Source organism: Pezoporus occidentalis, unplaced genomic scaffold, assembly GCF_034315485.1.
Source record: "Pezoporus occidentalis ecotype Australia unplaced genomic scaffold, CSIRO_AGI_Poc_V1 ctg92, whole genome shotgun sequence".
In the NCBI taxonomy this organism is placed as follows: Eukaryota; Metazoa; Chordata; class Aves; order Psittaciformes; family Psittacidae; genus Pezoporus; species Pezoporus occidentalis.
The window spans coordinates 2,787,275-2,811,417 of NW_026916284.1; the positions used below are offsets into that span (position 1 = coordinate 2,787,275).

Consider the following 24,143-nt stretch of genomic DNA (forward strand, 5'->3'; position numbering starts at 1 on the left):
AGCAGGTGGCACTCAGGAATGTTTGGTGCTTTCCGCATTACAGAGCCCGATGCAATTTGCTCTTTTAGTGCCCCATAAAACAACGTTATACATCGCTCTTAGCACCTCTTGTACACGCAGCCTTATCTACTACACCTCCTAAAAGCCCATTCCATCATTGCCTTGCTCATGGGAATTCAGAAGAAAACAGCAAAAACCCAACCCAGAAATACTATTTAAATTAGAAAGCAGGAACACGCGAAGTCAGCAGAAAGATTCCCAAACACCCCCCAAAAATGAATTAAAGGAAATTATCTTAATTTGTACATACAGATCTCACATCTGTAGAGCAAACAACTCGTCTATTTTTGGAAAGAGAGTGTTTGATTCATTTCAATGGCACATAATGATCTGCTGAAAAGAAATTGTAGCTCTTAGTAGTAGAGTGATGGAACTAGAAAGACAAGTAAATGCACTTAAAGCTTTGCTAAGTGTTAGGAGAATAGATCTCTTGATGGCTGAGATTCGTGCCAAATTATTCCCTTCTCTAGTAAGGCAAGGATGGGATATTTATTCCATGGGCAGAATACTGATGAACGTCATAGACAAGTCTTGATTCTTGACAGGGCTTCACTTGACTAAAAACTGAATTAAGAAGCTTCTCAAGCACCGAGTGCACTAAAGACCCAACGGCAGCAGGGTGTTTTCTGGCCAGAACATCGTGTGACGCGACTCGTATCTAAATAAATGTTGTCTCCGAAGGTGCTGTTTGCTGGTAAATAGGAACTTAATACTCTCACCCACTCGGAGTTCCTCCTCTGATCCCTCTCTCTAATGAGCCCACAGCATCCTAAACAGCTTGCCTTCCAAGGCGACACAATGAGCTCGAGTCCCAGCCTCGCCGTCAGTAGCTGCCAATGAAAGACGTGGAAGCATTTACTGAGTTCTTATCCCTCTGCCTTTAGTACCTCTTGATGTGTCCTCCTGGAGTGAACTTCTTGCTTCACAAAATATTACTAAAGGTGCCTTATGAAGGGGCCAGGATCGTTTCCATCACACATGAAATTGCTTTTGGAGCCCCTGCAGCTTCTCATTCACGGCTTCATTTCAGCTGCAGCCTCTTGGCTGCATCGGGTGCCCCCGCATCACGCTGCTGCCTTGGAGGCTGCTGAGCTCCATGAAACCAGCTTTACCACTGGGGTCACTGTGCCCCGAGAGCTGACCCAAGCCCTGCTCCTTGCTGCCTGGCTCCAATGTGGCCGATGTCAGAGGTCAGAGCTCACAGAGCCTCATTCATTCAGTGTCTGAAAACGAGCCCGCAGAGATAGCACTGGAGAGGGCAGTTTGCTTTTCAAACACGGCACTTCTCGTTACCTGCAGATGCATTCTTCCACTTTTAGCATGAATTGCTTCACACTGCACAGAGCCTGAAGAAATAACTGCACTGAGGAGGCGCTTTGCAAGGAGCACCTGCGAACACTGCTGCTGCATCAGAACTGAGCTTGAGGGCTGGGGTTGCACCTTTTCATAGGATCCCAGACTGGTTTGGGTTGAAGGGAGCTTAAAGCTCCTCCAGCTCCAACCCCTGCCATGGGCAGGGACACCTTCCACTGGAGCAGCTTGCTCCAAGCCCCTGTGTCCAACCTGGCCTTGTACACTGCCAGGGATGGGGCAGCCACAGCTTCTCTGGGCACCCTGCGTTCACATCCCCAGCTCCAGTCAGAAACTGGAGCCATTCCTCACCACGGACCTCACTGACACTGGAGAAGAGCTGAGAATGCGTATTCTGAAATGATGGTTAGAAACGGTTGCTCTGTTCTCAGAGAAATGAGCACCTGAAGCTCAGTGTGTGCCGGCTGCACTGAGCCCTGTGTTTGCAGCACAGTGCAGCAGCACTTGGTATCCCCACAACGCACTGGCTCTGCTCTTCCGTGCATTCCTTGGTCCATGTTTCGGAGTGACAAGGGCAGGAAACCTTGAACACAGACATCAGCAGAAAGCAGCCCCATATGGGACTGTGAGAGCACTCCCTGAACATCATCTCAGCTCCTATTCCTCTCCTTGCACTGAGAGGACCTGTTCAGGGTATAAAATGAACATAAATCGGTCCTTGGCCTCCTTGAATTAGGTTAAGAGGTTTTTCTTTGCAACCATAAACACAGGAGGGTGAAAATCACATCCCGTGGGTACCTGATTTTCTTGCAGATTATAGACCCTGGGACATTTCCAACATTCCTATCAGTACTTCCTAGGGAATAATGGAAGCTGTGAATCAATAACCTCTGCAGATTTGAAACCAACAATGCTTCACTGATTCACAGGCTGTACACTCATCAATCCAATAGCTGAGTGCCAGCGATTTGAATAGCTTCTGTCATTGCCTAAGTGTGTCCCGATCTTCTAACCCACACGGTTGATGGAATGTATTATTAGTCACCCAGGGCTTTCTTTGGCTATTATGAAAACTGTATTTACCCTTCTCATTTGTGATTAAACAGAAATGTCCTTGGGTGTGTGAGAGCTGACTGAGATGTCCCAATATTGGCCCATTCCCAAAGAATAGCACAGGAAGGATGAGGGGATGGAGCCAAACGTGGCACTTGCCATTCCTGTGGGAGGCCTGCAGGGCTGCTGCACGATGCGTCTTGGGCATGATGTTGACTCTGCTCCTCTCACACCTTCTTTGGAAGCTTTTTCCTCACCAAGCCTCCTGTTGGTGTCTCTCGCCCTGGTTTTGGGTTGGATTTGGTTGGTTGGGGTTTTCCCCATTGAATTAATTCATTTCAGTAGGGAAACCTCCCCTATTCCCCACAGAACCATGCCAGCAAAACACAGAACACACCCAGGCTAAGAACCCTGCACCTGGCCGCAGTGGGGTGCTTTACGGGCTTTTCCTGTCCCAGTTGCATTCCTGCTCACAGGTCTTTCCCCCTTCAAGCTCTTGAAGCTTTGCCATGCTCTTTGCATGCTGATCATAGAGCAAGGAAAGGGAAACCCCAGGGTTCCCCACCAGGGCACATCACAATCTGGCAGGGCTGCGTCTTGCAGGCAGAGCAAATGCAAACAGGCAGATGCCCCCACAAGGCACCCACGTGTGTGATGCCCCTTGTTCCGCTCCCAGCAGCCCTTTGCCAGGTGAACGATGCACCCGAGGCCGCTGTGTTCCCTTTCGTTCCCCTTCACTAACAATGGCAGGCACGGCTGTTTGTGGGTTGGAAGCCACGAGCGCCCGCACCCTGCCGCAGCACCGCGCAGCCGGGGGCTGATCCTCTGGAGCAGGTACTCACCGTTGTGGCGTACTGGATGTCCTGCCAGATGGAAGTCTCCCGGGAAAGGTCTGAGGCCTCGAACAGGTTCTCCAGGATGACTTCTCCTATCATGTCGTGCCTGGAGAACCTGTCGAAGTCAAAGACGCTCAGGTGGAGCTTCCTGCTCCCCAGCTCCTCGTGGGGCACGGGGAAGTGGAAGGACTCATCGAAGGTGGGGTTCAGGGTCTTCCTGTGCACCCGTGTCTGGAACTTGCGCTTTCTGTCGGGCAGGAGGTAGATCTTCACGTAGGGGTCAGAGCTGCCACAGAAGTCTTTGGCTGGCAGGTCGAACGCCCTGAGGATGCGCACGCTCAGCGTCTCGCTCTCGTAGTCGTACTTGAGGGTGAAGTTGATTTTCCCACAGGTTTTTGCTGCCTCTTTCTTGGGGTCCTCAGAGTCAACAGATTTTTGCTTGTAGAGCTCGGGTTTGATGCGCCCGATGCTGGTCGGCTGCTCGGCCACGGCCGGCACGTCCATGCCGTAGTCCATGCTGGACACGTGCATCTGCCGAGGAAGGTGCCTCTTGAAGGAGATGTGCCTGCAGGAGGAACACACAACAGCTCTGTGCTTTCCAAGGGTATTTCTCTCCTTTGCCTCCCTTACTAATGTTAAGAAAGCAGGGAGAGCACGGAGCGCTGCTGACTGCCACGTGGGAGCCATGTACAGTATGGAAGTGAACCCGGAGGGAACACCGCCGGTGCTCACAGGAACCAGTCCAGCACATCTCCTAACTCCAGAGTGTGTCTGCGACAAGGTGCATCGTTTCACCTGTTACAGGAGAAACTGCAAACAGCTAAATATATGAGACCCGACAACTCCTTCACCAAGACACAGGCTATCCACTATGGACACTCAGTCCTTACACTTCCAGGAAGCATAGAATCACAGATACCAGCACTAAAAAGCTTTTAAAGTGAGAGAACCACAACGAGCTCAGAAAGTTACGTTTTATTCTGGGTATTGCTGCTTCCAGACTCTGACCAGAAACGATAGATAATTCTTGATGGGGAGGGACGCAGAGCCTCATTCGAAAGCTGTCTCTTGCCTTGAGCTCCCCTTCAGCACAAGGGAAACCATGTGTACCAAAGCTTTATCTAAGCAAAGCATAAGAGCTTTCTGTGGGCTCACGGCATTACTTCAGATTATCTGGTGTTTACAAAAGCAGTTTTATGGAGCCATTTAACCATGCTAATAAATGGTACAGACAGAGCAGTAGCTTCTGGTGATCCACGGTGCTGGAGCCCTCACTTCTCCTTGGCAGGTTCCTCAAAGGCGTTTTGGCCTGGGCTAAGCTGGGCTGTCAGAGATCCCAAACCGCATCCCTGGGTCTGGCTGCCTGCCTGCGGTTCATGCTGGGCTCTTTCGCTTGAGAAAGTGGGTTTGAAACCTTCCCACATGTGCCCAAGTCCCGCTCTGCTTGTGCTCATTCATCCAGGCTGAGCTTTCTTCTCTTCCCCTGGGAACTTGCAATAAAAGCAGAAGGAGCTCGTGCGTGACAGAGGCCGTCGGCTGCCCACAAAGCAGCGCAGCCAAATAAGAGTGTGTGGCACAACTGCAGGCAGCACCGTGGTGACGTTAACTCCAGCTTCTTCCAAGAGAAGGCTGTGACCAGGGCCTTATCAATCCTGCAACACCACGGCCCATCTGAGCAGTGTCTGCTTGCCCAGTCACGCTCTCACATACAGCATGGGCACAGCCAACAGAGCAAGCAGAAGTGCTGGGGGCAGCCAGGAGCCTGCGATCACCCTTTCCTGTCCCACTTTCTCAGCCTGATGTCAAGGAGAAGGCACCATATTTCTCAGTGCTCTTGCCAAGGAGGTGTCCCGGGGTCTGTGCAGCCTTACCCTGGCTCCCCCCAGGGTGATGCTGAGATCTCTGTCCCCAGCTGAGACAGACCCACATGGGGCGCAGCTGGTTCTAGGCTTGTGCACCGAGCGATGCGTCAGCTCTGCTTATCTAATTGTGTCTGCTGGGAGCCACAGCAACGAGGGAGAGCAGAGAGGTCTGACTGTGCCTGACAGCATCCCATCAGCGAGGCTTCAGCCTGCCTCTCATCTTCCAGCAAATTACAATAGCCAAAGCGTTCTGACAGCTTGACACAATGAGGTCAGGTCACAGTAATAGGGATTGAATCCTGTTTTTTTTCAAAGGGCCCGCAGTAAGCCAGTCTTAGCACATTAATTGGTTAATGACACCAAGTAATCCAGCATGTAGGTGGGAGTGTTTTCTTTAGCCACCCTGAAGGTATCTGAACCTCAGGCTCTGTTAAACAGCCACCGTGAGGCGCAGCATCCCTGCAGAGCATTGCATCCCTGGCATTCAGCCTGGAGAAGGCTCCAGGAAGACCTTAGAGCAGCTCCAGTGCCTAAAGGAGCTACAAGAAACCTGGAGAGGGGCTTTGGACAAGGGCTTGTAGGGACAGGGCAAGGGGAATGGCTTTAACCTGCCAGAGGGGAGACTGGGATGAGCTCTTAGGCAGAAGCTCTTCCCTGTGAGGGTGCTGAGGCGCTGGCACAGGGTGTCCAGAGAAGCTGTGGCTGCCCCATCCCTGGCAGTGCTCAAGGCCAGGTTGGACACAGGGGCTTGGAGCAAGCTGCTCCAGTGGAAGGTATCCGTGCCCATGGCAGGGGTTGGAGCTGGAGGAGCTTTGAGGTCCCTTCAACCCAAACCAGACTCAGTGATCCCGCTCACCTGGTGGAAGACGCAGGCTCTGTTGTTTGCCGCTGGATCCGCGTGCGCCGCATGATGTGGTCCTTCATGGACATCTGCACCTCTGCGGGGATGTCTGGCGATGTGTGGCTGATCTTCACCGCTGCCTCCAGGAAACTGATGGCGCCCGTGTCCTTGAGCTTGTCTGCCATGCTCTCCTTATGGCAGCCTGCCTCGCTCTGCAGGACGGCCAGGTTAGAGGATACGGACTTGTTCCTCCAGGGAACCCAGCACAGCTTCCAAAAGAGAAACAGGAAAGCTGCCACCAGGGCCAGTCCACACGCGATCACTATCACAGCAAGGAGGCTGACAGAAAGCTCTGCGGGGGGAGAGAAGGCAACAGCGGCAGGGAGAGGGGAGGAAGAGGGAAGGAGGAGAGAAAAGAAAAGAAAGATGGTGACAGAGCCATATGTAAAGGAAGAAATGTTCCAAACTGACTTAAGTCGTGACTAACAGGGGGTTCTTAGCAGGTTCTGCATCAGGAGTCAAACCCAAGTGAGCATCCCCTGCAGATCAGGACCATATCCTGCCCCAGACACAACCTGGAAGAAACATGTGTCTCCAGGTGGCAGAAGTTTTACACCATGATGCTTACACCGGCCATAAAACATCAGTCTTGGTTTGCTTTCTGCCACTGGCAAACTGCTGAGCCTGAAATCGAGAGGAACTGCAGAACTGGGTGATGGAAACAAGCAGAAACTGCCTCTTTGCTTCATAGCACAGGTGTTGAGACACTGTATTAAAGCATGTCTCTGCCATGATCCTGGAAGCAGATTGCTGTTACGCTGTCAGTGCTCACATCTTGTCCAGATGTGCCCATGGGGAATAAAAAGTAAATACCAATAAAGAAGAAACAAATCACAAGCTGCTGATGCAGTGCAAGCAAACATGGAAGGAGGCTGTACAGAAAGTACTACACAGTCTTCCTTATTCCAAAGAGCATAGGAGCTGCGTCTGTTCTCTGCTGCTCTGAGTCACTTTTACCTCACAATCTGCATTTCAGCGTTTCAGTCTTTTTCTGGAGAGGAAAGAGCTTCCACAGCTATGAGCATCAGGAAAAGATGCAGCTATATTGTGTATATAGATACAGATATATACACATGATCCAGGCAGTGAAATGATTCACAGCGCTTCAAAAAGAGAAAATAGTGGCTATTTTTAGTTCCTTTCTTACAGGGTATTAATTCCCAGATTGCCACCCAAACCAAGAGCCAGCCAGAAGTCCCTGCAGCTTTCCCTCTCCCTCACCAGCCTCCTGTACAGGTCACACTGCAATATGCATTTGCTGCTGTAGCTCCAAAGTGGGAGCATGGATCACTCCTGTGATGAATAAAGAGGTCCCATCTTACTCAATAATAGATAGGATTGTACAGGTCAGGGGCTGAGCTTCCTTTGAGATTTGGCTAAATGTGTTCCCACCAAAGCAGAGAGGGCAAAGGTACCATTTTCCTATCCTTTTAGGCCTTGGAACTGTGCCCAGGATAGTCAGTGTCAAATGGGTTCATCAGAAAACTGAAGGACTCGGTGCAGACACGTCTGTTATCACAAAGGGAATCATTGCAGTGTGGAATCCATCACTGCTGGGAGCTGCTCCGTGACTAGAAAGTTCCTGTTAAGACACCTCTGCCCATCCCCAGCAGCTCTGCTGCCGCCCCAGGCTCATTAATGGGAAACATCAGAACCACTCCGTTAGCACCCCTGAAAACCTGTTGCCAGGTTGAGAGCCATCTCCATCCATGCCACTTCTTGCTGAGCTGGCATTCGGAATGGATTTGACAGGATTCACAGCTCCTTTCCTGCATGACCTCCTCCTCCTGCCTCTGACAGCTCACATGAAACACACGTCCAAGGGATCAGGATTTTACAGGCTTTTTTTAAGCATCTGCCTGGGAAGAGCCTTGGTTTGTCTGCAGATGACATGGAATTTGCCAAGACCTTTTCGTGGCTTATTAAACTGAAACACGACTTGGACAGAGTTGACCTGAATTGATGTAATGAGCTCTCTGGTATGAAGTTACTGCTATGAAAATGCTTATATTCAAAACGTTATGTTTTAAATGTCCTTTCACTTACAAGACACTGGAAACCCAAGCTAATTCCTCACCTAACAGACAATGCCCCAGGGCCAGAGGTTGCTTGGCTATTTCTGGCATGGATGGACATAAGGCTTGTTCTCCAAAGACAGAACAGACTAAAAGGGAACCTCAGCCAGGGAAAGATTAGCTCCTCTATTGCTGTTATCCCACCCTGTGCAGCATTTGGGGCCAAGGCTTCCTGAGCAGAGGTTAAAGAGGCGTGAGGGATGAACCATTCTGTGGTTCTATGGTCCTGTGTCTGCATCCAGCAGTAAGAAGGGCTTCGTCTAACACAGAACGGCGCAGGAACAGTTCAGCCTCTGCTTTTTCCCAGAGCATCACCACTGTTATCGTCCTGAGGAAGTCCTGTCTGAGGAAAAATGTAGGAAGTACATTTCTCTTCTGCTCTCCTTTAAAATAATACCCGAATTATTTGTCACTTTGTTATCAGGTAAGTGGGCCACTGAAGTACAGAGAAGCTTCAGCCATTCCTCACCCTTGCGTTATCTCACTTGCTGCTGGAGCCTCATCCAAGCCCAGCTCCCTTGAAAGAAATTGCCGTGTTGGAAAATAGATTTTGTTACAAGTTGTAATTGAAAAGATAAAGCTTAAAGAAGGAGGCGGCAAATACAAATTAACATGGTTATTTTCCAGCCCTGCTCCCCCCTGGGACCAAGAGCTGCTTCCCAGAGGAACCCTCAGCTGGAAAGTGCGTTTAGCTCCAGAGCAGCAATGATGAAGCTCTCGCATGGCTAACAAGGAGGGAGGGAAGAACAAGCAACAGAAAAGACAAGGGTGCGGATGTGAACATTTACCTGCATGAGCTGATATATTTAGGATAAGTCACCAAGCTGTTATTTACCCAATGAAGCAGAGACAGCGCCCTCAGGGATGATCTGGCTCACTTAAGGGCTTTTTGAGGCAGAGGCTTAGCATGGTATGTAAAGCAAAAGCGCAATAGTGAATTTGTGACCCCCTACATCTCTGTGTGCACCCAAACCCCTCAGAGAACAGAGACACTGCCCCTACATCCCACAGCAGTGCCCCAGAAGTGGCCATCCACAGTCACCACCAGCAGTCCTTGTCCTTCACTGCAAAGCAGAGACCTTCACCGAAAGCATTTCCACACCAGGAGAAGCAGGGCAAGGCTCCTCTCAGCCAGGAATGAGCTTTTGATGAGTTGTGCCACAGGTTCCCCACCAGAGCAACTGATGGAGAGAGAAACAAATGGAGCTTTCTACCACTTTCCCCCAGGACAGACGTGAGCACATCCGCAGGAAGGGCCATGGATCATGGTCTCTGCTCTGCTTTCTGTTAGAGAGCAGGAGAAAGCCATACCTGAGAGGCTAATGGGAAATGATAATTTATCACCACTTACGCAGTAGGAGTTCAACACCAAAATTGAGTCAATGGAGATGCTGAGCTCCCACCCCTGCAGCCTGGCATAAGGCAAAATAATGAATCAACGTCCCCAGAGACAGCATAAACAGCTTTGACTTGTTACAGAAACAACAGTGCCCTTTGGGTTTCCTGTAGCAGGAGCAGCTCTGTTTGCATAGAACAGTTACACAGAAGGGAGCAGGGATGAGGGCAGTGGGAAGCTGCCCAGGTGATGCTCAGGAGATGCTTGGCCCAGGACTGCCCCTCTCTGGCAGAGACCTGCTCTCAGGGCAGCACCCTGCTGCCAGAGCCATGAGGAGCAGTGGTGAGACCAGCACGAGGACGGGGACATTCAGGGACACTCTGGGTCAGTGCAAGGGACACAAGCTGAGACTGGACCATATTCAGGCATTTAAACACAAACAAGTGTCACGACTGTGGGTATTTGACAGAGGACTCCAGCAGTGAGATGCTCTTTGATGGAAGAATCTCACTGCAGAAAAGACTCAAAGCCAACAGCAAGCAATGGGGATGCCAAGAGCACAAAGGAGAAGGTCTGTTAGCTCTCAACTTGACCAGCAAACAATCTTCTTTCTCTTCTGACTTCTTGTGTGTTTTCACTGTGTTTGTAACATCTCAAAAGCTGGTTATTGAATCTTACCAAAAACCCCCCACAGGATGGCTCAAAGCTATAAAACTCCTGAGAAGGCCACTACTTCCTACTGCCTTTCAGATAAGAGATGAGATGGAACAGGGCAGGACAAAGGGGCAGTGGAGCAATTGAAAACTGTAAAGCTTAAAGAAATATAGGCAAGGGGGATCATTTCTTGGCTAGTTCACCTCCCCATGCACTCAGAGAGCAGCTCCGCAGTGCAGCCATCCCCTGTTTCATCTTGGATGGGAGCTAATTAAGAGAATATGGTGGAAATACAGTTCAGCTTTATGTCCCTGCTGACTTCCTCATACCCAAAGTGAGATACCAAAGGGGATAATTAGCAAAGGGCAAACAGAAAACGATTACTAATATGACAAAGCCATGATTACAGCAGTCTATTAGCTGCAAGACAATTCTGGCCTAATTATGGCAACACTGACTTTTATTACTGTGAAGTAGCTTGAGCTCCCATTGAAGAGATTCATGTGTAACTCAGAGTTTAATGTGAACAGTTATATTTAATATCCTGAAGAGGTAATTTAGCTTTCTTTCCACCCACTCCCTATAGAGAAAACAAAACATGCTGGATGGCTCCCGCAGTGCTCCAACACCTATTAGTCATTGCAGCGACCTGTTGGATTTAAACAAAGTTTGAATGCCATGAGTGCACGTTCCAGGGGCTGAAGAGATTGGATGCTATGAGCGGAGGCTCGTGCAGGAGGAGCTCAGCTGCAGCAGGCACCAGGACTTGATCTGACCCCCCATGTGCTGGGCTGCACCCCTAGAGCTGAGCAGCAGCTCGGGGGAGATCCTGCCCCACTGCTGCGCTCTGGGGAGAATGTTGTTCTATTTCTGTGGGGCTTTGGAGGGATCATGCATTCAAATGATGGATTACTGTAAGAGTCATTGCTGGAGGACAAGACGGGCAGCTCTGGGGCTACAGAAGACCACGTGAGACACCCACTAACTCTGATCTAATTTGCTCCCAGCTGAGGAGCATCAGCAGTGTAAGTCTGATGAGCTGACGGCTGCAAATTGGCCATGAGAAACTGTGGTGGATCTTGGACGCCTGAGGCGGGGGCAGAGGCGAACACAGAACAACCCCAGGGGAAAAGCAGAGGTTTCCATTAAACCCTGGCATAGACATGTTTATTTAGCAGCATCATTCAGCGCTGAAGCTTTCCAGAGCAAGAAGCAGGGACCAGACAGAGCAGAAACCAAATGTTAAACCAATGCAGCAGCACTAAAACACGAACCACAGCAAAGCAAGGGAACTACCCCTTTGGGAGCACAGCTTGGAATGAGCCCTGCAAGGCACCATGGAGCAGCAGCAAACACAGCAATTCTGAGCAGGAAATCTGCTGCTGGTCCATCGTGAAGGGCTGCGCTGGATGAGAGGTGAGCTGCAGTGCAGCAGTGAGCAGCGCTCAGCCACCTCCTTCTCTCCCAAGCATGCCACAGCCATGGGAATGGTGACAGAGCAAAACATAGAATAGACTCATAGAATGGTTTGGGTTCAAAGGACCTAAAGATCATCCAGTTCCAACCCTTGCCATGGGCAAAGATGCCTCACGCCAGACTATGGCACCTGGGGCTCTGTCCAACCTGGCCTTGAACACTGCCAGGGATGGAGCATTCACCACTTCTCTGGGCACCCTGTGCCAGGCCTCAGCACCCTCACAGGGAAGAGCTTCTTCCCTATCTCCAACCTGAACTTCCCCTGTTCCAGTTTGAACCCATCACCCCTTGTCCTGTCACTACAGCCCCTGATGCACCCACTGACACCCTCCTCTGGCCAACAGGACCCTGGGCTGTTTGTCAGGGGCACAGGGACCATCGCCTGGCCAAGGACGGTGCTGCATCCTCAGGGTGCCAAGGATGGTGCCGCATCCTCAGGGTACGTGGGAGAGGAAAATGTAGTCACAGAAATACTTGGTAGCCCCAGAAACAAATCAGGGCGGGTTTATCTCCTGTACTGTTAGTGAAACCCCACTGACTGCTCCTCTCCACTGCCCAGTGCAGGACAATGGTGTGAAATAGAGACCTGAGAGGCCCCTGCACTGTGTGAACCCTCACACAACCCTGGGACAGTACTTCACAGTATCTCCAGGTGGAGGCAAGCAGTGTTTCCAGCTGCTTTTTGCTGTGGGGCATGCCCAGATCTTGTTTCGTTGCTCTTTCAGTAATCCCAGAGAAGCCAGGACAATGATGGTGAATGGAAAACAGTGCGAAAGCAGGAAGAGTTTGCACAGATTGCTTTACACTTGCACGCTCGCTTCATCATATGCAGCTCAATGGCAAACCCCCTCTCACACCAGCAGAGGGGTGGGAATCCTCATGAGATGAACCCTGCAGATGTCCCGAGAGGAGGCGTTCAGGGCCTCTGAAACATCCCCCTTGGAATCTCTGCAAGCTCAGCCTTCCCCTTGCACAAAGCTGAAAGGGGATTTATCCCATTCCCACGCTTCCACCATCCTTGGACACTGAGTCTTGTACTATCAGCTCCCACCAGCTTCCTTCTGCCAGCGTGGGCTCTGCAGGAACCCAGACAGAGCCTCCTCCTCTCATGTGCACAGCCAGCTCTGCGATGGGTGATAGGCACAGGGAGACAGGGATGCTCAGACTGGCATTTGCCAAAGTTTCAGGGAGAATAAAACTTCTTAAACATTAATTTGCTGCTAGCACGGGGTTCCTGCCATGCAGGAGCTCATTGGAATGCAAACTATAAGCTTCAAAGGAAAGGATGAATCAGAAGCTATTTTGAGAGTAATTATATAAGATGATAAAATTCAAACCATCTCATTATTGCACGTTAAGGATGAAGACAACCTGCTTCATGAGGACACCTTACAGGGATCCTCCTGTGTCTCAAGCAACTATGAGCTATGGACCAAGCGCAAGCAGCAGCCTCACAACTTCCATCCAGACAAAACTTCCTGCATAAGCAATGACAGGGCTTTCTTCACTATTCACTGTAATTCTTTAGGGAATGCAATTCTTACGCCTGGAAGAATAAATAGAACAAAAGACATGGAAAACTTCATGGGAAGTTTGGTTCCTTCAACAGTTTGCCAGTTGCTGTCCTGGAATCCCCATACAAAGTTATGAATCTCCAGTTCAAATTATAAATGAGGAGAAAACAGCGAAACAATAAATTTGCACATGGAATAAGGTAACTACTGCAGCAGCTCCATCCAGAGCGACAGGGAGCAGCCTGGGTGTGCATGCAGTGGGAAACCTCAGTTTCCCCATGGTGTGATGGAGACTGTGGCAGCTCATCCCCGCGAGAGGACAGGGCTGTGGGGCCGGGCCCTGCACCGTGCCCTGCCTGCAGGGAGAGCAGAGAGCGGGTTTTAGTCCTGCTCACAGAGCCAGGCTGCAGCTGAAGCTCCTGCTGTGCCTTGGCTCGGAGGAAGCAGGAGCAGGCGGCAGGGCTGCGAGCTGCTCGCTCCCGAGGGGAAGGCACCGTCCTTGCTGCCCCCCAGCCCCTCGGTAGGGACCCTCCCACCCGATGGGCTGAGAGAGCTGATGAGACAATGCATTAAACAGGGACAAGGGGGGAAATCGAGGCTGTCATCTCCTTTGCTGCCCGGCGGCTTCAGTTTGGTGCTTCCATCACCCAGAGAACAGACGGCAAATGCCCTCGGATGCACAGAGGGAGATGCTCCAGTTCCGCTGAGGTTAGAAAAGCAGAAGAAAAGCTGAACAGAGTAATTCAGAGGGAAACACTGGAGGTGATTTTCAAGTGCAGAGCCAGCAATGACGTACTTGACACACAGGTACTTATATATCACTGAAAAAGAAAAACTGAATACATACGTATGGAAATGCGCAATACACCAAACAAAAGAATGCAATGGAAGAGGAGACCTCGGGAGGCTGAACTGCTTGTGCTTTGCTCACTGAAACAGAATGGAGAAAGAGTTAATTGCAAAAAAAAAAAACAACAAAACAAACCCCAAAATCAAAGGATCATGAAGAGCTGACAAGCAAAAGACATCTGTGTACCTGCTACATGGAGGAGAAGTCTCTACCACATCAGGTTCTGAACAGCCAAAACAATACCATGAGACCTCAGCAAAATCTCTGCTAAGCAGTAATAGCAAATAGGAGTGAGAGTCAGACACCCCTGTGCTGACATCCTCTTCCTCATCTATGTATTTAGAGACAGACAAACGAGTTCTGTCCAGCCACAGGACTTTATGGATTTAAAGCCATCTTGTACAGAGGAAAGAAAAGCAGACTTTCAAGCTTAAAGAGACTGCCTGTTCCTTTCCTCATCACCTTCCTCCAGACTGAAGGTGATGGGTGGCTCAGTGAGTGCTCACATAAGCCAAATGTCTTTAAAGCCCAGATCAAATCATGGCTGACAAGGATTAGAATCAGAAAAGAAATCTCAAATCTGGGTGGGAAGATCCAGACAAAAGATATTAAACCACGAAGGTCAGTGCTGGAGACAGGTTTAACATGCCACTTACTGCCATGGCCAGGGGCTGTTAGGATAACGCCAGGCTCCGGTCACACTTGCTGTGCAGAGCAAGTCACTGTAACATCTGGAAGAGCTCTCTTGCACAGCTGGCAGTGCCCTGGCAGGCCTGGCTCAGCCTGGGATTTGGGGTGTAAATTCCCTTCTTCTACCATCGTCTTGCCTATGAGTGGCCGTGGGCTTCGTACACAACACTGGGAGACCCTTACCAATATCCCCAGAAAATAACACACCTTACACTGGCCATGCCCCAGCAGAAGAGCTGCAACGGGAGAGTCTGATCGAGGGCTTCTGAAGACCAAACGTGTTGGTATTCAGTGGTTATCGACCCTCCAGGGTGCATCAAAGACACATTTTGTTACCCAAACTCTTGCAAGCAGATGGGAACTCGGAGCTGTCAGCAATGCAGCACCTCTGTTATCAAAAGTGACAAAAAAAAAAACCAAAGAAAAAGACAATGTTCCAAACCAAAGGAAATATTCCCCAGGGACTTGGGGTGCTTTGTGTCTTAATTGGCTGCTCTCTAGAGTGTTATAAATGAGACAGTAAGAGTTGTCATTGCTTTGTGCCTAACTGATGGCAATCTAATGAACTATTACAAGCCACACTGCATACAATTACAGTACATAGCTGTGTGCTAATCCCACGACAGTTTAGCACATATGCTGGAGCAACATCTGTAAACGACTCGGCAGCATTGAACACAAGCAGCACCCCTGATCCCTGGGCTGAGGCTGAGCTGAGCATCATCTTCCTGCCGTGATGTGACTATGAACACACAGGAGCTGAGCCAAGCATTGAGGATGCACCATGGAATCCTGATGGGGGAAAGTCTCTATCCAGACCTGCTGACGCTGAGCAGAGCTGGACAGAGAGCGAAGCACCAGGACACATCTGGGAAGCAGGAATACAGCGGTGGCTCACGATGTGATGCAAACAAAACGAGCCAAAGCTTTCAGCTGTGACTCTGCTTCCATTAAATGACCACAGAGCCTGGACCTTAACGTTTCCCTTCAAAACTCCGGCCAAAGCTGTGACTGCTGCGGGGTCCCAGGGCCCGGGGCAGCAGCACTTCGGTGATGGCTGCACCAGCACGGCCACGCTCTGCCCTTCACCTCCCACAGTGAGGTTCAGATGTGGGGAAAGCTTCACTGCGCCTCCCTCCTTGACTCCGCTGTGGTGCCAGAACCCCTCAGAGAAGGTTCCCTGGCGAGATCTCAGGATAAATAAAGCCTGGCTGGGAGCAGGGCGAGGGGCTCTGCCCGTCCCCGCCTGCAGCCCTGGAGGGTGACCCTGCCGCAGCCGCTGACCTCATCCCCACGCAGGCACTGGGCAGCCTCCAGCCCTGTGAGCCCGGAGCAGCTCAGCCTGGGGAGGGCAGAAGGCCCCGGGCATGGACAAGGTGGCCCGGGAGGCTTCCCAGAGGGTTTCCTTTGGCTGAGTGACCCCCCAGGGACACGGAGCCTCTCCAGTGCAAGGCGGCTCCTCAGCTATAGCAAACCGTGCTGGAGGAGCCCTACTGCCCTGCAGGAGATCCAAAACAGACAAAATTCAGCCAGAACTCCCTCAGCCCCAGATGCTGCAAGGACTGGGTGATGCACAGATCCCTGTCCTCGGGAGCACAGGCTGGAAATTAAAGCCATCTAGACCCGGTATGACCACGCAAGCCCATGTCATGCCCTCTTCCTCTCCCTCACTTGCCATGCTGAGAATACCTGGCACACAAAAGACAGTCTGCTCTGCAGGGCAAAGCAGCACCGGCTCGTTTGAAGCAGGATACAGAGCAGCCGAGAGGGATCGTCAGCCACCAACCTGCCTGGGACCGGCTGCTTGGTACGGAGACCCGGCACTGAAGTGCTGCAGTTGTTATGGAAAGAGCATTTCTTTGTTCAAGCCCTGCTGAATGATCAGGGAACTTCCTCCCTGAACGGCTCTGCTCCTGTCATTAGCTCCTGCTGCTGCTTCCATTAGCCTGTAACAAAGAGAGATCTTTAACCCCTGAAATGTACCACGCAGCAGCCCGAGTGCCTGATCCTACAGAGCGATTCAGTAGATTCCGAGATCCTGTCTCGCTTTCCCAATGACTCCTTTCACTCTGCACCATGCAGCGCAGCATCCTTGTAGCATGAACCAGATTCAGAACTGAGCTCAAATAACTCAGAGCGAATGCTCACAGATGTCCAAGGGATGAAGCACTGCATCCGGGAAGAAGGTATTCAAGGAGGTGCTGGCTGTGCTCACCTAACACTGTGTTCTTACATGGGCACATGCATTTCTTCACAGCAGTTACAAACATGCATAGAAAATCGGAGTAATACTTGCATTAGCAAAGACAGTGCTGTGTTAGAATTACCATTCCATGGAACCAAATAGTGTAGGACTGTATGGCTTAATGATGGTTCTGAAAGGGCTTGCATGAACTGAGCTTCTGGCATCCTGCCTTTAGCCTTTGCTGCACAGTTTACTGTGATGTTGTCAAACACTAACCTGCTACAGCATAACAAACTCAACTAAACATAAAGGTGGCCTTGATCAGCATCTGCAGGTTCCCTGTGCACTGATTCACCTGCAAGGATAACTTTCTTGTTTTCCCACTGACATGGAAAACGCACAGTTAATGTACAATGACTCCAAAGATCCCTTCTCTGTCCCTCCAGGATGCCATTTTGCAGTGTATAAGTATAATTAAAGCCAATGCATGGCAGAGGGACAAATCACATCCCTCACAAACAACTGCCAGCATGTCTGTTGTGTTAGCGAGTCCACTGGGTTGAAACAATAAGGGCTGTTGCAGACAAGCTTCCTGATTTCACGATACACAGAGAGGAAGGAAAAAGATATATTATCACCTTCGACACAGAAATGGCAAACATTAAAGCTAGAAAAAGCTGGCTAACCCACGAGAGATGGAAACCTGGGGTCCTAAAGCATGAATATGCGATTGTACCTAGAAATGAGAACAGTGAGCAGAAGAACAGGGAAGATAAATGAGGATAGCTAAAACTTCAGTTAAATGAATGCATGTATCAGACATGAGACCCAGTTCTAGTTCTGCTTTCCCCTCTGAGCAATGACTGCACACATGTGGGGCTGTGAGCCTGTCAGTGAATGCCTGGTACGTGCAGCAGGCTGTGCACATTGCGCTGCTTGCACTTCAGCAAGCAAAGATGTCAATCAACAAACACCTGCAACCACAAAATACCAGCTCCTTCGAGTCATGCCACAAAACAAGGGGGGAGATCAGAGCCAGGCTATGCCCTGGTTTGAACCAGCTCCAAGCACATGCTGCCTTTCAGTGAAACACAGGGAGAATACTAAAAGCAGAAGGAAACGTTTCACCGGCAAAGCCCGAAACTGCTGAAGCCGAATGTTTGTGAAGGAAAAGAGGCTCCAAATGAGGAAAAAAGGCAAAAAAATGAACAAAGTAACTCCAGAAATGTGCACTTACCCCGAGGTGTCTGCTCCTCAGCTCCGTCCCTGGTCACTGTCCTCAGCCTGCTCACATCCTCAATTAACACCAGCAGCAATCTGGCTGCCTGTTTCTATGGAGTTGTAGATGCTGATCCCTGACTATGCATGAGGCTACTGCAGCTGCAATGGAACAGGCTTTGAGGTCCGCAAAAACCCCTCCAAACATCATCAGCCTCCCTGTACTACTTCAGGAATGAATCAACCAACAGCAATGAGGCAGATGCAAACCCGAACCTATGCAGAGAGCTCCCTACATCGCTCCTAAACACACAGAGCTCCAGAGGTGCGTTTCATTTACCAGGACCATCACAGTGCATAGCCAGAGGCAGCTGTAGAGTCACAGATCCACACACAATACATAAGCAGAGACACATGTTCACAGGCAGCCTATAAAATCCATTTTCCCTACATTTACATTGCCGCTATTAACCTTATTTTAATACAGTTTTGCAAACCTTCCTCGGGCAGCAAGGTTTGAACCTGACACCTTCAGGATCAGAGCCCAAACCTGCTTTACTTGAGCTAAAGAGCAAATCTGCTCACGGCTTGGGGTGGCTCTTTCCTGCTGCTGGACCAGACCCTTGCAGAGAAAGGCAAGATCCATTTTGCAAGTGCATCACTCTGTGATAAGGAGCATTTCTGCCCCAAGGTGCGTTTCCCAATGGAAACACAAGTTTCAGTGATAAACAGTAGCTTTGCCCGGGTGGCTTTAAACATGTTTATGGTTGTATTTGCTTAAAATACACTTGATTCAGCAAAGTGTGTCTTTACAGCTGGGTATGTAAATTCAGGACTTGCCCATATTTCATAGGCAGTGACTGCAGGCATCCCGTATCAGGGAATGGGCATGTCACCAGTTTCCCATTAGTCAAACTGTCCTATCCAGGGGTGAGTTTTTGCCCAAGGAAACTGCTCCATAAGCAATTCCACCATAGCAAAGGGCTCTTTCTGCATCAACGTTCCTCCAGTGACTAAACCCCTCTATTGCAGCACAGATTCACCCCTCTTTCTGCCTGCAGCAAGAGCACTCACGTACTTGTGGGTTTAACATTTAGCAGCATTTCCGAAGTGCCGGGAGGGCTCAGCGCGGTACGAGATGTACTCCCTGCATCAGGGAGTTTAAAAAGAACAGTTCACACAAAGGGCAAAACACTGAATGTGCTTGGAATGATGGCAAGATCCAAGCTGACACAGTGTGCTTGGAAACAGGCACCAGCATAAGGTCTCTTCTGCTTTTGCTGTCCTTTTTCCTGCTCTCTCTTTAATTTTGCTATCAAGCACTAGAGCATATCACTGGGGTGAAGCAGTGCATGAGGAGGGTACACAAACTGTGCTGAGACCAACAGGGATTGCTGTGCACACAGTTCTATGCTGGGTGAAGACTGCAACGTCTCTGCACAGCATCCATTGTATCCTGTACTTATGCTATGGGGCAGTGAAGCTTTTAACACATGGATACATTGAGGCAAGAAACCCCAATTTATGTTATAAAGTCACAGCATGGCAGAAATCAAACCCAGGGGGCTGCTCCTGGATGTGCTCTGATCCTGGTGTAAATTCCCTCCCGTGCTGATGCAGCATCCTTTAAATGAGCAAGCATCACAAGCCACAGGCTCCAGTCACACTCCATCAGCTCTGCATGTTCATTTCAGAACGATCACTTACTGTTTAAATCTCTCTGTGGAATTGAGCTCCCATCTCTGTACCATTCCCTTCTTGGCACAGCCTACCAGGACTGGCTGGAAGCCTCTGTCCACAGCCAGATCCACAGGGAGCAGGACCTGGTTCAGGCCAGCACTGGAACGAGTCGGTAACACAGGTCAGAGCAAACCGAGTGACAATGTGAGCGTGCAGAGAGGCACACAGCACACTTCGTGATGGTGAGAGCTGCAGCTGGTACCTGGTGATGCTGGAGGATGGAGCTGAGCTGCCCGCAGCAAGGACCCTGGGCAGGAGCAGCCAGGGGAGAGCTCGCTCCACCACAGGAGCTTGTATTGAGCCCTGGGAGCAGCATTTGGCTCCCTGTTTTCCAAAGACCCTGGATCCTGTTGGTCTCCAACAAGCGGCTCTGCTCCCAGGGGCAGAGGGACAGGGTGACAGGGGGTGGCTGGCTGTGCCCAGTGCAGTGATCCCATGGGAGTCTGCCCTGGGCTCCCCTCCATTGGCAGCCAAGTACTTTGCAGTTCACTTGGGCTTGTCCACAGATTCTCCCAGCTCTATCCTAGAGCACCCACTGCACCTCCAGGGCAGAGAAGGGGCATATCCGTTTATTTAAGGCACACCTCCACAGTGGTAAACTCTGTACCTATGTTACAGGCATTTTCACTGTCTACAGCTTTTCCTGTGTACTAAGTCACACTCAGAGCATCGCTGCACAATGGCTGAGGACCGGCAGGGAAGAGAGCTGTCAGATGGAGGGAGCTATGGGGGAGGATTTCAGATAGGCACAACAAAAGGATGCTGCATCTTGCTCGATCTCAGGGCCCACAGCCAAGAGATCAGTTCTATTCCTGGCACCGCCACAGGCCGAACTGCAGGCGAAGCTCGCCCTCGCATCCCCCTGACGCATCGAGACCAAAACCTTCCTCATCCCAATACGTGACTTCTGACACACTTAGCTCCCGGGTTACCTGCCAGCAGCAGCCTGCAGTGCTCCTCTGTGGATGTACAGTAAGGTATGGCATACTGGAGGAATGCTGCAGCTCTATTTCTCTTCTTGACTTTAAGAAGGAGAATCATCTATTGCATAACCCAAAGTACAGAGTCAAGGAGCAGCCACTTTATACACGGCAGCACTTTCCACATTCAGTCCAAGACGGTTTTAAGAGAAATAATCACTTCATAAAACCAAACTCTGACATATTCTTACTTAAACTCCCCAGTAACATCCTTACAGTCACAGTTTTTTCCCACTTTCAGATGCAGTTCAAGGCTAATGATACCTGGGTCATTTCTTTCCACTCCGCAGCATCCCTGGAACATATTGCTCGCCATTAATACATGAAACAACAGAAAAAAACGAACTACCTTGGAAGGTCTAACAGCAAGCAGAGCTGGGCAGAGGCAGCCCTGGCTCCCAGCTTTGGCAGCACTGGAGAGCTTTCGTCTGCCTGCTCACAGGCAACGTGAACTTCATTGGGGTGCTTGACAAGCCAAGCTGAGTCAGCAATTAGCTAATAGGAAGAGGTAACAAATTGAGAGGAGCCACAGACTTCACGTGATGATGATGACAAACAGGGCCAGGTCTCCTCCAGCCTTGGCTGCCGAGGCTGTGCTGTCCAGCATGGGTACCAGGACTCGTGCCGGTATCGTACCCTGTCTCAAAGCTGTATCACTGCTCATCTCCACACCACCTCTTTCTGAGGTGGATCTGAACGTAGGACTCCACCAACCAGTTTGCTTAACACAAGCCTTCAGTGTAAAATGGACAAAGCACAATTGGCAGACAATGAAATAAACATCCAGACACTAATGGGAAAGGTCTCTCAGCACCGTCACTGTGACTTTAGTTAACTCTCAATGCAAACAGATTTGTTTCCCTTGCTGAAGCAGTTTTATATCCAGGCATTCGAGCAGTGTTAGTACCCATCGAGCCCAAGCGGTGTCCTCAGTGTTGTCTAGACATAAAAATGGGCCCCGTCATGCAGAACAGAGACAATAGTAATAGCTGATAATGCACCTGGTGCAGGCAGCCGGCCCAGCATGACTTGCCCAGGGCACTGGGCAAGAGGCTGACGCTTAAACCAAGAGCAGACAACAGTTTAAGATGTTAGAGGCAGATGGTGATGTAATCACAACCTGAAAGCGAGGTCCTGAGCAGGCTGCAGGATAAATGCAAACCTCTCATATGAGAGCACGCACACCAAGAGCAGGACAGTCAGAACAGGTCCATTTTGGTACCAAAGTACAAACTGACAAAGCAATGCAGCCCATTATTTGCAATAAGCAGCTGCACTGGATGCAGTGCAGAAGGATGGCACCAGCAGTGGTCAGAGGCCTTGAGGACAAGCAGGGGTAAAGCAATGCCATTGTAAGTTGATGATGAAGTCACAAGCAGAGTGGGATGCGAAAGGAGGGTGCTTGTTGGGCAAAACAGTGCTGGAAGCATCCCTGCAAGCAAAGAGAGGCAGGAGCCCAGCAAAACCAGAGAGCTCTGGGTGCCACTCACACCTGGGGCGAGACACGGACAGAGAGGGCCAGAAGAAACCAAAGCAGGGTGACACAGAAAGCCTTGGGCAGGGACTGATGGGCTCCTGTGCTGTACTGGGGCTCTGCTGGGTCCTCAGAAGGAGGGAAGGAAAGCGATGCTGTGCAGCCAGGCTGGGTTGGTGGATCAATACCTACGGAAACCTTATCAGAAGCCCTTGATGCAGATGTTCCAGTGCACAAACAACTTACAATGTGGCACCAGGAATGCTAAAAATGTGGGCTTTTGGGTTTTGCTCCTCAGCACTGGGCTGTGAGCTCCCTGCCAATGTCCTCTGAAGTTACAGCAGGAGACACCCCCTCTGGAACAAGCTTGGAGCAGGAGCGTGCAGAACAGTAACTGCTTCACAATAGAGAAAAGCCCCTTTGCTCTCAGATCTATCTCTGACATGGCAGCGCGTCTCCCTGGCTCTACAGGCTGGCGAGGAACAACCTCAGGCAGTTCTTACGGCAAGTCAACCGAACACATGAAAGATCCTTTACTGGTGAACAAAAATCACTGCAAGTCCCTCCTTTTCTCAAACTGGGACAATCAGTTCCTGTCCTCTCAGCTACTTAAATGGGCTTTTTACTACTTTTTGGCTTATGCAGGACAGGAGTGTCTGGGTTTTAAGCATAAGGAGCTTTCACAGCAACTTCATCTCATGAGCCACTTCCTCACCAGCACTTCACACCGCCCTGTGCACCATCCCCATTCAATTACCCCATCAGCCGTTCCCATGGGCTCCATTGCTCCTCATCAACAGGTGGGGCAGCACTTGCACCCCAAGCTTCCCATGGAACACGTGTAAAGGCAAAACAGCCCCCTGGGTCTTGGAAACATCCCCCTCCCTTGCAGGGTCCTCCTGCCTCCCTCCGGCTGCCATCACAGCCCAGCTCGGGCACAAGGACCAGGGCACTGTACCTGGCTCGGAGATGATCAGGCTCTGGTCAGAAGGCAGCAGGAGGAATTCCCTGCAGGTGTCCAGGTCCAGGCCAGGCAGGCTTTTCTTCTGGCACAGCTCGGTGACAATGCGGATCGCCTTCTGACAGTGGCTGTCATCCTTGGTACCACTCATCTCCCCACCGCATCCTCTGCGCTCTGCCTCTGCTGTCTAAGAAAGTCAAACTGGGTGAAGAGGGGCTGTTCACTTTTAGTCACACACACGGATTCGCACCGGTTCCAGCCTCTGGCATGGCAGCACCCTGAGGGACACCCAGTGCCAGGCAGTGCTCCCGCTCCACCAGCCCTCCTCAGCATTCAGCCCAGGGGTGCCTGCTCAGCCTCCACACACCACCACTCACTGCGGTCCTGCCAGTGCTCCTGATGCCTTATTGCCTCTGAGATCAGATCTGTTTGCTGCCAAGGCGTGTTCCAGGCAGAGAACCTCCTACCACATCCACTTCTGTGCCCTCCGTACTACGGTGTTAAAGCTGCAGCCCAGAGAAATCTGGTTTAACCCTTTCACTGCTGCCCCATCTCTGTTCCTCAGGTGCAGTCGCACATCCCAGCCCCAGAGCAGTTTTGCAAGCACAGTGAAAGCAGAAATCTCCCTGTCGAGCACAGCACATCATCAGACAAGAGTGACAAGATGCTCCCACTAACACCGCACAAACTACTTACAACTGCCAAAGGCAACAGAAGAAAAGCAGCAGGTTTCATCGATTTGTTTGTGCTGGTCCTAACACAACCACAGGCTACAGATGGCAGCAGAGATAGAGAACACCATTGAATTTCATAATTACACATCTTTTAGTATCATTTTCTGCAGTATCTGTTAATGCCTATTGCAGTTCAGCAGGCAGGTCATGGCACACGACAGAGCTGTGGTTCCGAACAGGGGATCTGGCTGACAGGCATGGGAGAAGCAGCAATCGTGTAACAGGCAATTAAA

At 50.5% G+C, this 24,143-nt stretch overlaps 1 protein-coding gene across 2 annotated transcripts in view; it reads right to left on the minus strand.

The window, feature by feature from the left end:
• The window catches only part of SYT6 (synaptotagmin 6), a 31,675-nt gene extending 7,809 nt beyond the window's left edge, over positions 1-23,866 (minus strand). Inside the window, exons 1-3 of one of the 2 annotated variants that reach the window (XM_062605672.1) lie at positions 23,174-23,866; positions 5,979-6,315; positions 3,267-3,825 (exon numbers count right to left, since the gene is read on the minus strand). In XM_062605672.1, coding sequence (XP_062461656.1) covers positions 3,267-3,825; positions 5,979-6,315; positions 23,174-23,327 — 1,050 coding nt within the window. In that variant the 5' untranslated portion in view covers positions 23,328-23,866. Of the gene's footprint in view, positions 1-3,266; positions 3,826-5,978; positions 6,316-23,168 lie in introns of both variants that reach the window. The other variant, XM_062605671.1, reaches the window with a different exon arrangement.
• Positions 23,867-24,143: the final 277 nt, after the last annotated feature.